At 41.3% G+C, this 13,297-nt stretch overlaps 1 protein-coding gene across 1 annotated transcript; it reads left to right on the forward strand.

Moving 5' to 3' along the window:
* The first annotated feature begins 76 nt into the window (after window positions 1-76).
* Window positions 77-12,396, forward strand: SAMD13 (sterile alpha motif domain containing 13). The gene is made up of 4 exons (XM_010582569.1): window positions 77-154; window positions 1,577-1,661; window positions 5,787-5,898; window positions 11,227-12,396. Exons 2-4 carry the CDS (start codon window positions 1,609-1,611, stop codon window positions 11,368-11,370), a joined length of 309 nt encoding a protein of 102 aa, XP_010580871.1. The 5' UTR covers window positions 77-154; window positions 1,577-1,608; the 3' UTR covers window positions 11,371-12,396.
* The last annotated feature ends 901 nt before the right edge of the window (window positions 12,397-13,297 follow it).

Genomic DNA, 13,297 nt, shown 5'->3' on the forward strand with positions numbered 1-13,297 from the left:
CCCGGGTCCGCGGGGCCGGGAGCCAGGCGGGGCTGCTGCCCGGTGTCAAACTGAGCCGCCTCAGAGCGCCCCGCTGCCGGCGGGGGGGGCGGGAGCCGGGGGCTCCGCCGCTCCGGAGCAGCCTGTAGCAATGCTTTGGTTTAGTTGCTCGTAGGTAGGTTTTTCTGTCTTACTTCCCCCCCCCCCCCCCCCCCCCCCAGCCAAAAAATGACAATGTGGTGCAGTGCTGCCTGGCGAACGGTTTCGGAGATGCTTGTAAAATGGTGAACGCGTGTCACACAGTCCCGGCGGAGCCGTCTCCTCGCACGCCGGGGGCGGGAAGGGGAGCCCCCCGGCGACCGGGTGGCTGCGCGGGGCCGTGGGCTCCGTGGAAGGTGCCCTGCCCCGAGCCCGGTGTGGCTGCCGGCTCCTGCGCGGCCGGGGCGAGGGGACCTTCCGCAGATAGGCTGGTGCGGTTGTCGTTTTGCAGTCACCTCAGGTGAACCACGAAGTGATTTGAGGGAATGCGTTGAGTTATTTGGTCAGTGGTGCAGGAAGAAGCATCTTTTCGATTAGTTTGTTACTGTTTTCTTGGTGCTTTACATGCTGCTAGCTGTATAATAAAGGGTCTCTTTTTTTCTTTTTTAACATCAGTATTAATTGCTATACTCCATTTTTGCAAAGTTTTAGCTGAAGAGCGTGATTTCCCTGTTCTGTACTTCCCCAGAGCTCTGTGACATTTCACTGGCATCCATTAATGCTACAGCAAGAGCATCCTGAGTCCTTGGTCAGTTCTTTGGTGCTCTCTGAAATAGAAATGGCTTACTTGAGAATAGGGAAAAAAATGGTCGGGTCATTTCTGCATGTTCCGTGGAGTGGTGGAAAAAGCTGTGTGGTGAAAGTATTCCAGCATGCTGCGAGGAGGGAAACAAACTGGATTTTTTTCCTGTGTCCTTCGTACGCTCCTTTCCTTTTCAGAGTTCAGTATACCATACCTATAGAAGAAGTTCTGCTGGTGCAGGAAGGATGGTCTTATAGATAAGATACTGATTTAGGCCTCAGGAGTTTGGCGATCAATGAGTAACTCTGCTTACCAGCTTTATGTGCGAGATGGGTATAAGTCACTTTGTGCTCATCCGTTTCCCAGATTCCCCATTTGTAAAACAAGGCTACAAATTTCAAAACCTTTCTAGGGATAAGATCATATGTCTGTTTGGATCCTCTGTATAGCAGGACGACTGAAGGCATAATAAGGTCTCTTGATATCTAGCTATATATTGCAGGTCAATCTCTATGTGTATGAATATATAGTTTGATCAAAATTTTATTAGTTTCAGAAAGGATCAAATGTAACATTACTTTCCTTGATTTTCAGACATGACATATTTTTTGTGTTGGAAGCACAGGTCAACTTTTCCTGGTTCGTTAGCTATTACCAGCTTTTCCAGGCTTCTGAGGAAAGCACCCTTTGACAGCACCTTTGCTCTCAGGTTGAAACATGGTTGTGTCCCTGTAGAATGCTTGTTTCTGTTACATTATGCTGCTCTTTTCATACTACCAATGATTAAACACAGCTTTTTTCCCCCCTATTGATCAGTTGCTGAAGTAAAAGAAACCTCTATCCTCCCCATGCTAACTGTTGACATGGAAAACAAGGAAAATGGCTCTCTGGATGTCAAAAAGTAAGTGAATCCATAGTGTTCAGTTTATGTAGACAGCACATGGATTTTGATTGTAGTTTTCCTGTGACTTAACGCGGTTGGCAATGGTGGGCACCTCCATCTTTGCTCATTTCAAACCTTCCCTGTTCTCAATTACTTTTACTGTATTTCAACTTCAAAATAGAAGAGTCTTAGGCACTGAATTGATTAAAAGTGTTATGTGGGAGGACTGTACAGCAATGGAGAGATGTCGATGCTAGTAACTTGAAGTTAGGGGTATACCTTTCTCCATTGATTTCTCCTCAGCCAGAGACGAAAGCAAGTGGTAGCACTGTAACCAATACTCTACCTCTGCTCACCTGTCTGCTAGTGGCTTTTGAAGAACCAGTGCCTGATGGAGAAAAGTGTCCTATGTGGAAGTCTCTTCTCTGTCTCATTCAGAGAGACATATGCCCTTTTCTGCTGACTGCCCAGCCGTCTAGAGCTGAGGAGTAGTAGCAGCAGCATATGTCTTTGGTGTCAGTTCTCTCCTGGAACAGGTATTTTAAGCTGTTTGCTGGAGAAGCCCTAAAGTGCTGGGTTTTTACTTCAGACCTAGGGTGGGAATAAGACGGAGACGTGGTGTGCACTGCTATACAATTTTCTTTAGTGTGGTAGACTGCAGGCTAAGGGGTAGGAACCATTTTGGAGGCATTTCCGTATCCTCAAAGGTCAGCAATTCTTAGATTAGGACTAGCAATTCTGAATGAAGTTACGATCTGAGAAGTGGAGTTCTGTGTGGAAAAATTTGGCCTGGCTGCTTTAGGGTTATAGAAGTCGTGCTGAGATAGGTATATATATATACACATAGATATGGATATATTTAAAAAAAGAAAGAAAGGTACTAGAGAGAGTTCTTAGTCTGTCCTCTCAAACTGCAATGTTTCAGGAAAGCTGCACCTCATTCTTCTCTTTCAGATCTCTTTTCCATAAGCCTTCCAATAAAATTTGACATGCTTAGGCTCCCAGGTACTAGAGTAATATTAATAATAATAATAATGGTCACTTCAGGATGCTGATAAAACACCTGATCATGACACAGCATCAAAAGATCTGATGGCAGCCATTAAAATCAGCATGCTCCCCCTTTACTTGAGGCACTGGTTACACCACACCAACATAAAATGCATTTTCCTATTCAGTGACTGTGAATAGATTATATATTTTATGTCCCTCAGAAGCCACCTTCAGTTGGCAGTCTTGCTTCTACAATGAGGACTCTGCGGTGGGAGGAGAAGGGAGGCAGTCAAAGCAAGGACAGCTTATGTTTAATCATTTTCTGCTGAGGCTTAGGTGATAAAAGCTCAACTACTAATTGTGAAGGTAGCTTTTTAAAACTGATGGGGATTGTAATTAAACTGATCAGGTGCTGTGGTTTCTAAATGAGTGTATACAGTATGTATGTGCGTATATCTACAAAAGAAGTATTTGGCACTTTCTTGAAGTGGTTATAAATAGCTTGGATAAAATCTGTTTGTTCACAGCCATATCCTTTCAGGGCTTGCTGCTTCTACCACATGATGGCAATAAAGGCACAGGGACAGTGGCGGAAAGCAGACAAGCCTATTCTTTATTCATTATCAATGCATCTAGTATCTCATTACAAAGCCTAAAATGCCAGTCTACTTAAGATTTTACAGCATCCAGGATGTCTGGCATAAACCAGTGCGTGGCTAAGCCATGGCTGTTACATATTCCCTTTTCGTGTCTAAAAAATAGAGCCATGTGCAACAGCAGGGCAAGGAGGAGACTGTTAAAGTCTAGAAGCCAATTGGGCATCTGTGTGGGTAGGTGGGTTAAAATCCAGCCAGCTTCCAACTGTCTGCCACATGCCTTTGAGTCTTCTGCAGCTGTAGCTGTAGAAATTGGCTCCGCTTGAGGTCCAGCATGATGCTCTTCCTTGAGGCAGGAACATGCAATTATTTCCTGTGATTAGTTAATGACTAAGGTAGAGCCCCTGAAGTCGTCGCAGTTGAGCCTGGGATGAGGCTGGACCAAGTTGTAGTTCCCCAGCAGTAAAAAAAGAGCTATGTGAAGAACTAACGCACCTGGGCTGAAATAAAAAATTGTGGGCAGGAGGGTTTGGGACCATATTTATCTTGAAATTAAAGTGTTTGGGGAAGTAAGCAAAATACAGTTAAGAGGTATTTTTACAGATTGAATCTTTTATTTGCTGTTTAGGAAGAATTATATTCAATACCTTTTAGGATTTTTTATGTTTTTTTTTAAATACTGAGTTGTTGGGGGTTGGTTTATTTATTCTAATTTTAAGTAGAAGATGAGTCATTGAAAGAGATAGTCGATGTCTTAGGGAAAATGCAAAGATTTAAATATAATTCTTCAAATGCTGCTTTTACAGATATGTGTAGGTTTTGTGTGGTGCTTTTCACATTTTACTTCTTAAGCCTCAGAGTGTGCACAGCACCAAAAATCTTAATTGAAAGGCATTCTTTGATTAAAAAAAAAAAAAAAAGTGCAGCTCTGATAAGGCCAGATAGTCTCATTTTCAATTTTGCTGAGTGTTGCCTTTCTGTGTAATCACAATCAGTGAAGCGATTCATGAAGTCAGTCATTACTTGATGAGCAAAAGTAAGAAACTCTGGCCCTTTGCTCATTGCTCTGAGATATGTATATATTCCATGGGATAAGTGAAAGAAACTGCTTTTAGAAGTTTTTAGAAGTTTAGAAGGGCAGCATATAGTGTGGTATTGAGGTTGCAGGGTGAGTCCCTAGGGCCAGAATTTTGTTGCCATATTGACAGGTACATTCCAAGAGTTAGGGGAGAAGCAGAAATCATTGTGTTTGTGAGTCCTCCTTCCCAGGGCTCACCTAGTTGTAGAAGTTGGGATGTTGTGGAAACAGTGATGGGAAGCATTATATGTGATTCTGTTCACTTCTCTTCATGGCTGGTTGGAAAAATGGTTGGCCCTTGATTCACTCAGTTATTTTGCTGAAAGGCATACAAGTCTAGGCAAGGCAGAGGCAGTGACGGTTGGAAAAGAAAAATTTGAAGGACAGAACAAAAATGCTTTCAGGAGAGTATAATCTGTGTTTCTTTTCCAGCTGGTGCTGTTGAAAAATCAAAGTCCTGCCTCTAAGCTTCAGAACCTGAAATGGACAGGATTCTGACATCTGCCCTGATCTGTACATTTTCAATATTTCTTCATTAGCATTATGGTTAAGCACGCAGAACAGTGGAAAATGTCTGGAATGAACTTTGGGACTTCTAGTTGGAGAAACATGTTAAAGAAGTTCTTTCTTTTGATGTCTTGCTCTTCATCCTCCTGAATTGCTATAGGAAAGGAAATCAAGCTCACTGTGTCTTTTTTACCAAGAAATTGCAGAATCACAACGGTTATCTGAGATAGGGTGATGGCAGGTTGAGAGTAAGAAATGCAGGATAAGGATAGTAATATGAATGTTTGGTTGGTTTTGCTACTGTGGAAAGCAATTGCCTGAGGTCAATCACAGAAGGAATTCATTCTGATTGTGTTTAACAGATGTTTTCTCAGATTCATAGATATTTTAAAAGTCCATAGATTTGTCCAAAGATGAGCCCAAAAACAATTTTGGGAAATTTTCTATATTGAGCAATTAGTGCAATCATTGGTGCCTCTCTTTTTTTTGTTTTACAAGGTAAAGATGGTTTCCAGTAGTTTCTACCCATGTTACAAGGAAGCACAGTCTCATCTGGGAAAAGAATAATCCACATACTGCAATTCTTTATAAGTACTAGGTAGCTGAAAACAAGGTGCAGTCTTGAAAGACAAGGATTTGGTACCTCAGTCATGGTAGTCTTTGTTCTCCAACTGCAAAGGCAGCACACTTGCAGGAAAAGATCCTGACTGATTACCTTTGGCTGATATGAAGATTCATATACTTTCTTCTTTTCTGAAGGGAGAGGTACCTCAGTTGTCCCCAGCATCAGGTCTTTGAAATGGAGGAGAACAGGAGTGACTGTTCTGTATTGGGGCGGGGGGAGGTGTGTCAAAGGATCTCTTTCCTGGAGAAACAAGGAAGGAGGGGATGTACATGGGTTATGCACAAAGAGGCAGCAGACCCTCTGCACACGTTTAGTGATTACTTGTCTGGATTTGCACTTTGCAGTTCAGTAGAGAACGGGAGACCTCCGGATCCTGCTGACTGGGCTGTTACCGATGTTGTGAATTATTTCAGAACAGCTGGATTTGAAGAACAAGCCAATGCTTTTCAAGAACAGGTAAATCTGTTAGGAAACACCTTTTGACTGCCACCAGTTTCTCATGTGGCACATTTTTGCCATAGACCTGGTTATATGCTGTTAAATGGGAGTGAAAATCCCACATTAATGAGGGTATTTGAGTCTGTTATTGGGTGAAAATCCATGGGACTATGATCTTTGAGTAATAATATTGTTCTACAAGGTGTGGATAATGGCTTGGAGTTTGCTTAAAACAAAGGTGAGGAGTCTAAACAAATTTTCCAGCTCGGACTCGGTCTCCCTATATAACCCACTCAGTTTCACTGTCTTGTTATTTAAAACGTGAATGGTAATTCCCTTCTTCCTTAGTGTATTGTGCAAATACACTCATGAGTATTTATAAAATCCAGGACTCCTAAGAAGCAAGTTGCTTTTGAAGACCTAGGATGAAAAAGCAACTGCTGTGTTGCATTAAACTTGGCAGTGCAAGTGAACAGGGAAAGGACAAGTTGGCAATAAAGGGGAAAAAGATTTTTAGGCACAGGAGCAGCATGTTTGTAGGACTCAGTCTGAGAAAGGTGTTGGGTCTTCATTTCTGGGCCTTGTAACTGCTGATGCTAATGGATGGCTTCTTTTGGTAGATTTGATCGGCAAAGAGCTTAACAGTCATATGGCCCCTTGTAACTCACCTATCAGTCCACTGGTAAGGCGTATTAGCGGGACAGGATAGGGAAGTTGGCTTACTTGGCCTAGAGCCCACCTGTTCCCTAGAGAAGGAACTCGCATCTCCAGATTGTCAGTTCAGCACCTTCCCTGATAAGTCTATAGGTTTGTGTGCAACTACCAGGAAATTAGTTACCAACACTTGTATTTAGTTATCAAAATAGATGGCTTGACCTTCCAAGGCACCAAGGTAGTGTGAGTTACTGGCAGCTTTGCAGGGAAACTGTACATCTAATGTGAAATTACGTTACTGTTGGTCATGTTAATCTTGCTGACCTTCAGCACCTGGACAGTGAAATCCCATCTGATTGTAATTGATGAATGTAACCAAGTATCTAAATTTACCTCTTTGTTCTTGGGGGTGAAAACCCTGGTGTTGGGTAATTCTCTGGCAGGGTGCAGAGAGGGGCTCTTTCTGCAGCTGCTACTAATTTTTCAGAATTTGAAGATGGGTAAACAGGCAAAAAAATTGTTTAAGTGTATCTATTCTTTAATACCAGCATCCATGTCTCCTCAACAACTCTGGAAATGTGGCTTAAAAAACCCACACACAGACAAAAGTAATTGTGGCCTCTGGGAGTTTTTTTCCTTATACTGACAGATACCTCTGACTTTCATCAAATATCTTAACCTCTCTGCACCTCAGCCAGCTTGTCAATAATACTGCAGTAATTACTACTGATCTTGCAGCAGTAAGCTGAGGCTAACTCATGAAATTTGGCAAAGCAATTTGCAACAGCCTGATGGAGAGCAGCATAGAAGTAGAGTGTAAAGGTTTTATTAGTATTCTGCAGTGAGGGCAAGTGGCTTCAGGAGGATAGCTGAAGTAAGCTGCTTTTTAGCAATGTGTTGCCAAGGCTCTGCTAGGATAGCCATGGGCAGAAATGTGGCTGAGATTCTCCTGCCAACTTCACTTTATGCCAAAGCCTTGGAGGGAAAGGCTGACAGCTGCCACCGGGATGTGGCCAGGAGACGTGGGACGGACACTCACAGCAGAAGTCATTGCCACTTCGTTCTCCCTCCATTCCCTTAGCAGCATGAGAAGCAGCAAGTGCCTGGTTCTCCATGCCAACTTTGCCAGTCCGTTCCCTGTCTGCACCAGGAACAGCCCCAGGAACAGCCCTGTTCTTAACCTCTTACTGGTGGTGGTGTTCTGTTTCCTCTACACTGTTTACTAGCCACTAACTTTAACTCTGTGTACTTATGGTATCTGTTATCAGGATCTCCCAGACCTTCCAGGTGTGGCAGTGCAGTCAGGTTCACTTTGAACCCTTAGCCATCCTCTGTCTATAGAGTCACCAGGCATGCAGCTGAAGCTCTGGCCATCTCTGTTCTTCTCTGCCACTTGTACTGCAGCTTCCCTGGGCCCCAGAAACGTAAATTCATTTGATCTGCTACTGCCCTGAATATGTACTGGAAGGGGAATGAGATTGTAAATGGTAGAGGAAAGTATTCTGTTTCACCTACAACACTGGGAAATTGTGTTCTACTGAACTGCTTCAGTAGGGGTACCACAATGGTTTCCGTACAAAACATCCATAGCCGAGAATGTAATCATGAGATCTATTATTACATTCAGCTTTTACACAACAGTAACTGAGTCCACACTTTCTTTTGATGAATCTGAATACACCTGGACTCACCCAAAGCAAGTGACTCAAAGAATTTTTAAGACCTGAATTTTTCTTACAACATTTTAAGGAAAATGGGAAGACATTTTAAGGACTGCAGAATGTTTTATTAAAACTGTGTTGTAAGTTCTAGTAAGAAGTGGTGATTGTATGATGATTATACTTTATTCCTTCCTGGAGTTCCACTGATGTCAGCAAGTCAAAAGAGTTCACTGATGAAAACAGATTCAACTGAAAGATGTTGCCCAATAATGAAAAAACTTAACATCAGCAAGCAAATCAGACAAGCTAAGAAGTTGGGGGCACAGGATAACTAAAGAGAGAGGCAGGCCAGATGCAGGATGAGGGTGTGAACAGCCTCAAAGAACTGCTGCCTGCTAGTATGTGGCTGAGCTTTCTCTGGGAGCCTCAGGAGCAGGGGGGCTGTGGCTCACTCAAAGACTGAAGCTGTTTGCTGTGTCTCGAGACGTGATAGCGCTATGCCTGACCTTTATTATTGCTCGTGTGGCTTCTTAACCATTAGTATTGCGATAGCCAGATAAGCCCAAGTAACCCAATTGTAGTTTGCTGGCCTCACTGCAATGCCTTACCAGAAGGGAAACTGGGATTTGATGCTAGCTTGTGTCCACTGCTGCTTTCTAGCAGAGCCATGGCATGGAGAAGCATGCTGGCTGACATGCTTTCATGTTAGCTGTACTGTAAAACCTTGCAGTCCTCAGTGACTTGGAGAGGGAGTGCTGGGAGAACTTGAGGCTTAACTGGTCCTCTGGTAATTTGCCGAAGACAGTATGCTATTGCTGCTGGGGTCATCCTGGCACAGTGGAAAATTACTATTGCCTCTAGTTGTGCAGAGGGGTGCCTCTGCAGATGACATTAAAAAGGCATACATGGAAGTTGCATCCTGAAAAAAATCCAGAAAATAGAGGAGACACAGAGAAGAAATTCAGAGAAGTCACCAAAGCGTTCAAAATCTTACCTGGTGCCAAAAAACAGAATGACTACGACAAATCTACAGAAGCAGGTTTAAGTGGAAAACTAAAAACAAGTGGAAGAGGTAAAGCTTACAATACACACAAAGATATAAACCACTTGAATTCTGAATACGTAATCGCTCACTTCTACCCGGATATGTTTAGAGAATCAATTTTCTATTCAGTGAAAGCCTTAGTAGTTACCAACATTTCTAGAATCCACAGGAAACACTGTGGAAGGAGAAGGGAAAGGAATAGATGCTTTCTTCCTATTCTTGGAGTTTCTCCTGTTCCAGGTACTGGATTCACTTCATTTGGATCCTCCCAAGCTGGAGGCTGTTCTTCCTCCATAGCATTGTTGAACAGCAGCAGAAAAGGCAACTTCAGATCAGTCATAGCAATGAACAAAATAATCACTGGTCTCAAAATTCCCACAGAAAGAATTGTGACAAATGGAAAAGAGAGGATAGAAACTGGTTTTAACCATTAACATTCTCAACAGTAATTGGAAAGATGCACCTGCTATAACTGAGTAAAAAGTTATTGGAAACTTTTTCTTTTAGAAATACTGTTACATTGCATTCCTGTGAGGAATTAGCAGTCGTATCTCTTGGGGAGATTTTAAAGAAATTCTGCTTTCAGCTGATCCTGGACTATGTTGTGTTTGTCCATATATTTTGTATTTATAAACTTTATCAAATCAAAAGAGAGATCAGTCTGGACAACTTCATGCTGAACTTTAATGTAAGCCTTCCTCTTTTCACATTGAGCTGTAATCAAGGATGGGATCTCTGACATTTCCAAGACAACATTTAATATTTCTAAGGAAGATGCTGCAGTGGGATAAACTTATGTGTGATGTTTATAATATTTATAAAAATACAAAATTTTGGCAACATTATCATGGACAACAACAATATAAGCTAGCATTTATGCTGGTTGTTGGCTATTGATAACAAATTCAACATGTAATACTGTTTTTTAAATTTTTAATTAAAAGTAAAAAAGAATGCAACAGCAGAGTGAAGTCCAGTGCAGGAGAATGCCATAAGGCTATGTACTTCTTTGGGCTATGATGACCTTGGGAAGTCTGGCTGTGTTGCAAGACACCAGTCAATGCATTGTTGTGTAGCTATAGCTCCTGTTTCCTGAATAGTGCAGTGTGGTTGAACTGTAGGTATGTGTAAAGAAAAGGATGGTCCCATGTCTAAAATGGAGATGGGAGTTGAGAGATGTGGATTCTTTCTCTTCCATTTTGACCTTTGAAAAATCAGGTAGTTTTCAAACATACAATAAGGTTTTGAGGTGGGAAAAGATCCCAAAGCCTGCAAGATTTCTAATCTAAGTAGGTCAGAAAGCCAAACTTTGAGAGAAAAAAAACCCCAAGCATACCTGTGATTTTAAAGTGGGAATTTTAAGCAGGAACAAGTAGAGGTTGTTGAGACCTGTTGCTGGTTTTAGCCTCTTCCGTTGTAAGTGGAGGAAGAGAAGTTCCCTCAGAGTGTTGAGCTCCACAGTTAGGCCCTTCTAAAATTTCTGATTGCAGGAGGGGGGTTGTTTTAGTTTGTTTGCTGTGCCCCACCCCGCCCTCAGACACATGGGAAGGCTGGCCCTTTAAAGAAGGCACTGGAAGTTATTAGTAGATACTAGTCCAAACTTGTATATCACTGTCAATGGTAATTTTTCAGAAATGCACTTCATAAGCCTTCTTTTTAAGAGTATCCTTCCCTTAATGGCTGATAACTAGGCAATCTGCACATGTACCTATTAATCTGAAACATATTTACAAGGTGGAGATTTTGAAATCAGGCTTATTTGGGTTTTGTGCTTGACTAAATAGTATTTATGCCGTAGTCGGCACAGGTGAGCACTTGAAAAGCAGACAGCAGAATTTAGCAGCTATAAACATAGTTTCAGGAAAATAAAGACTACTATTTATTTTCTCATTGATCCTCTGTAGTAGTCTTCCATTTGTTGCATGACTGTTCTCATCTGTTAGATTTGTATATTTGTCTTTATCAATTCTTTAATTCTTCTTATAGGAAATTGATGGCAAATCATTACTGTTGATGACAAGAAATGATGTACTGACTGGACTTTCATTAAAACTGGGGCCTGCGCTGAAAATCTATGAATATCACGTAAAACCTCTACAGACACAACATCTAAAGAACAACTCTTTATAGCGAATTGTCTAATTGGGGTCATGTTGTGCCTCAAACAATAAATAAGCAATTTGGTTTCATGTGATGGAACTTTGTAAAGAGAGAATATATCTATTAAGAATTTAAACCAAATTACAGTATATATCCTATTGGATAGAGTTGGCAATATACTATATACTGAGTCTGAACTGAGAGAGGTGGTGTGTATTTTTTACATAGTACATAATGATTTTCTCTTTTAGGAAGTGTCAATGAGCATGTTGAGATAGCTACATTACTGTGTCCAGAACAAAAGGGAGGTATGTCATTCTCATTTTTGAGCCAGACATGTTCTTGGTTTCATGAATTAAAATACCAAAAAAACCCCCTAACTCAAATAAAGTTTACATTCATCTTTGGGAGAGAGAAACCAATTAAAGTAGGTTTTGGTTTACATTAAAGACCTACTAAAATTATTGCTACTTATAATTTTAGGATGGGACTAACACTTGCCAACTCACCCTTTTTTGCAGAGGGTCCTATTTTGACCTTATTAAGGTTTACTCGTGGTATGCTGCAATGTTTAAAGCTGTACATACAACTAACATAACCCCTTCGATAGCAGAAGGCGTTGCTGACAGGTGAGACTGGGTTGTGTATTTTTTGCTGTCCTTTAAATTTTCAGCTTGTTTTCACCTGTTTTTAATAGTAGTTCTATGTAAAGTATAGTTGGTTTTTAAAAGTTTGTGTTGCTTTGCAAAAAAAAAGAGCTTCATTTTATTCCTTTTTAATTTATGATAACTTTTTTCTAACATTATGCAGAAATTTGTAAAAAGAGTAAAATTCTGCACATTTTTAATATTGTCTGTCATTGGTGTTGTAATGGTTGATTTTTTTTTTTTAATGCTTTACTTAATGGTTTGAATAGTTGTTTTAAAAACTGAAAGAAGCTGTCTCGTCACCATATATCTCTGTTAAAAGAGAGTCTTGTTCAATCTGTTTGTACCAGTTCCCTATTTGATAGGTTGCTTGCTATATCCCAATAAAGCATTGCTTATGTTTGGATTCAGTTTACAGATCTTTTACTTTCTCTGTTTCTTTGTTGTGGTATATTTGAGCTCCTGTTTTTCTCCATTTTCCTATTAAAAAGGTACCAAAACCTACTTAATATTCTATGTTCTTGTGATTACTTTTAACACCACCTACCAACATATTTAAAGATTTCATTATTTTTGCTTTTTCTTATCTAGTGTTATATATTGCTAAAGGAGAAGCCCCGGTCACAGTTCACCAGCAACATCTGTATTTCTCTTATCCTTTTCTAGAGCTGTCAGTGGTGGAGAGGTGCTGTGCTGGCCCTGGTACAGCAGGGTGATTTCCCCAGCATGCCTGGGAGATAGCCCACGGATGGTGCTAAGCATTCTCTGGGCTTACCATCTTCTCTGGCCCACAGAGCTTTGTGATGATGCCTGAAATTGGGATGTGAGGGTTGCATCAGTGAGGCTGAGGAAAGGAACCAGGAAGTAAGAAATAAGCAGGAGAGTATGGTGAAAGTGGAAATCGTATGGGAGGAAATGGTGAGCGGGTGCAGCTGAGAAGGGAGAAGGTAAGAGGGTGGTGCTTTCTGCCAAGTGGGGACAGGATTCAGGGAGAGGAAGGAGAAGCTGCTGTAATCTCCTGCCTAGGTGGTGGCCCTGCCTTCACTTCTGACTTGGCCAAGTGCGAGGTGGCTTTTGATGCTACAGTGCTAGGAGAGTTGCTTATGGTTTCTGGTGTTGAGATTTGAGAAGGGATAAAGCTATGTTAATAGCTATGCTGTAGGTAAAGCTCATGGTATATGGTATAATACACAAACTATATACAGCAGCATGCTTTCTTGTATACTTTCTAACCTTTACATTGTACAACACATTTGGAATTTGAGACACATGACTGGAGACAGGGATGTATTCACCATTTCTCTTTCTGT

This window comes from Haliaeetus leucocephalus, unplaced genomic scaffold, assembly GCF_000737465.1.
Source record: "Haliaeetus leucocephalus isolate CR32 unplaced genomic scaffold, Haliaeetus_leucocephalus-4.0 Scaffold848, whole genome shotgun sequence".
NCBI lineage: Eukaryota > Metazoa > Chordata > Aves > Accipitriformes > Accipitridae > Haliaeetus > Haliaeetus leucocephalus.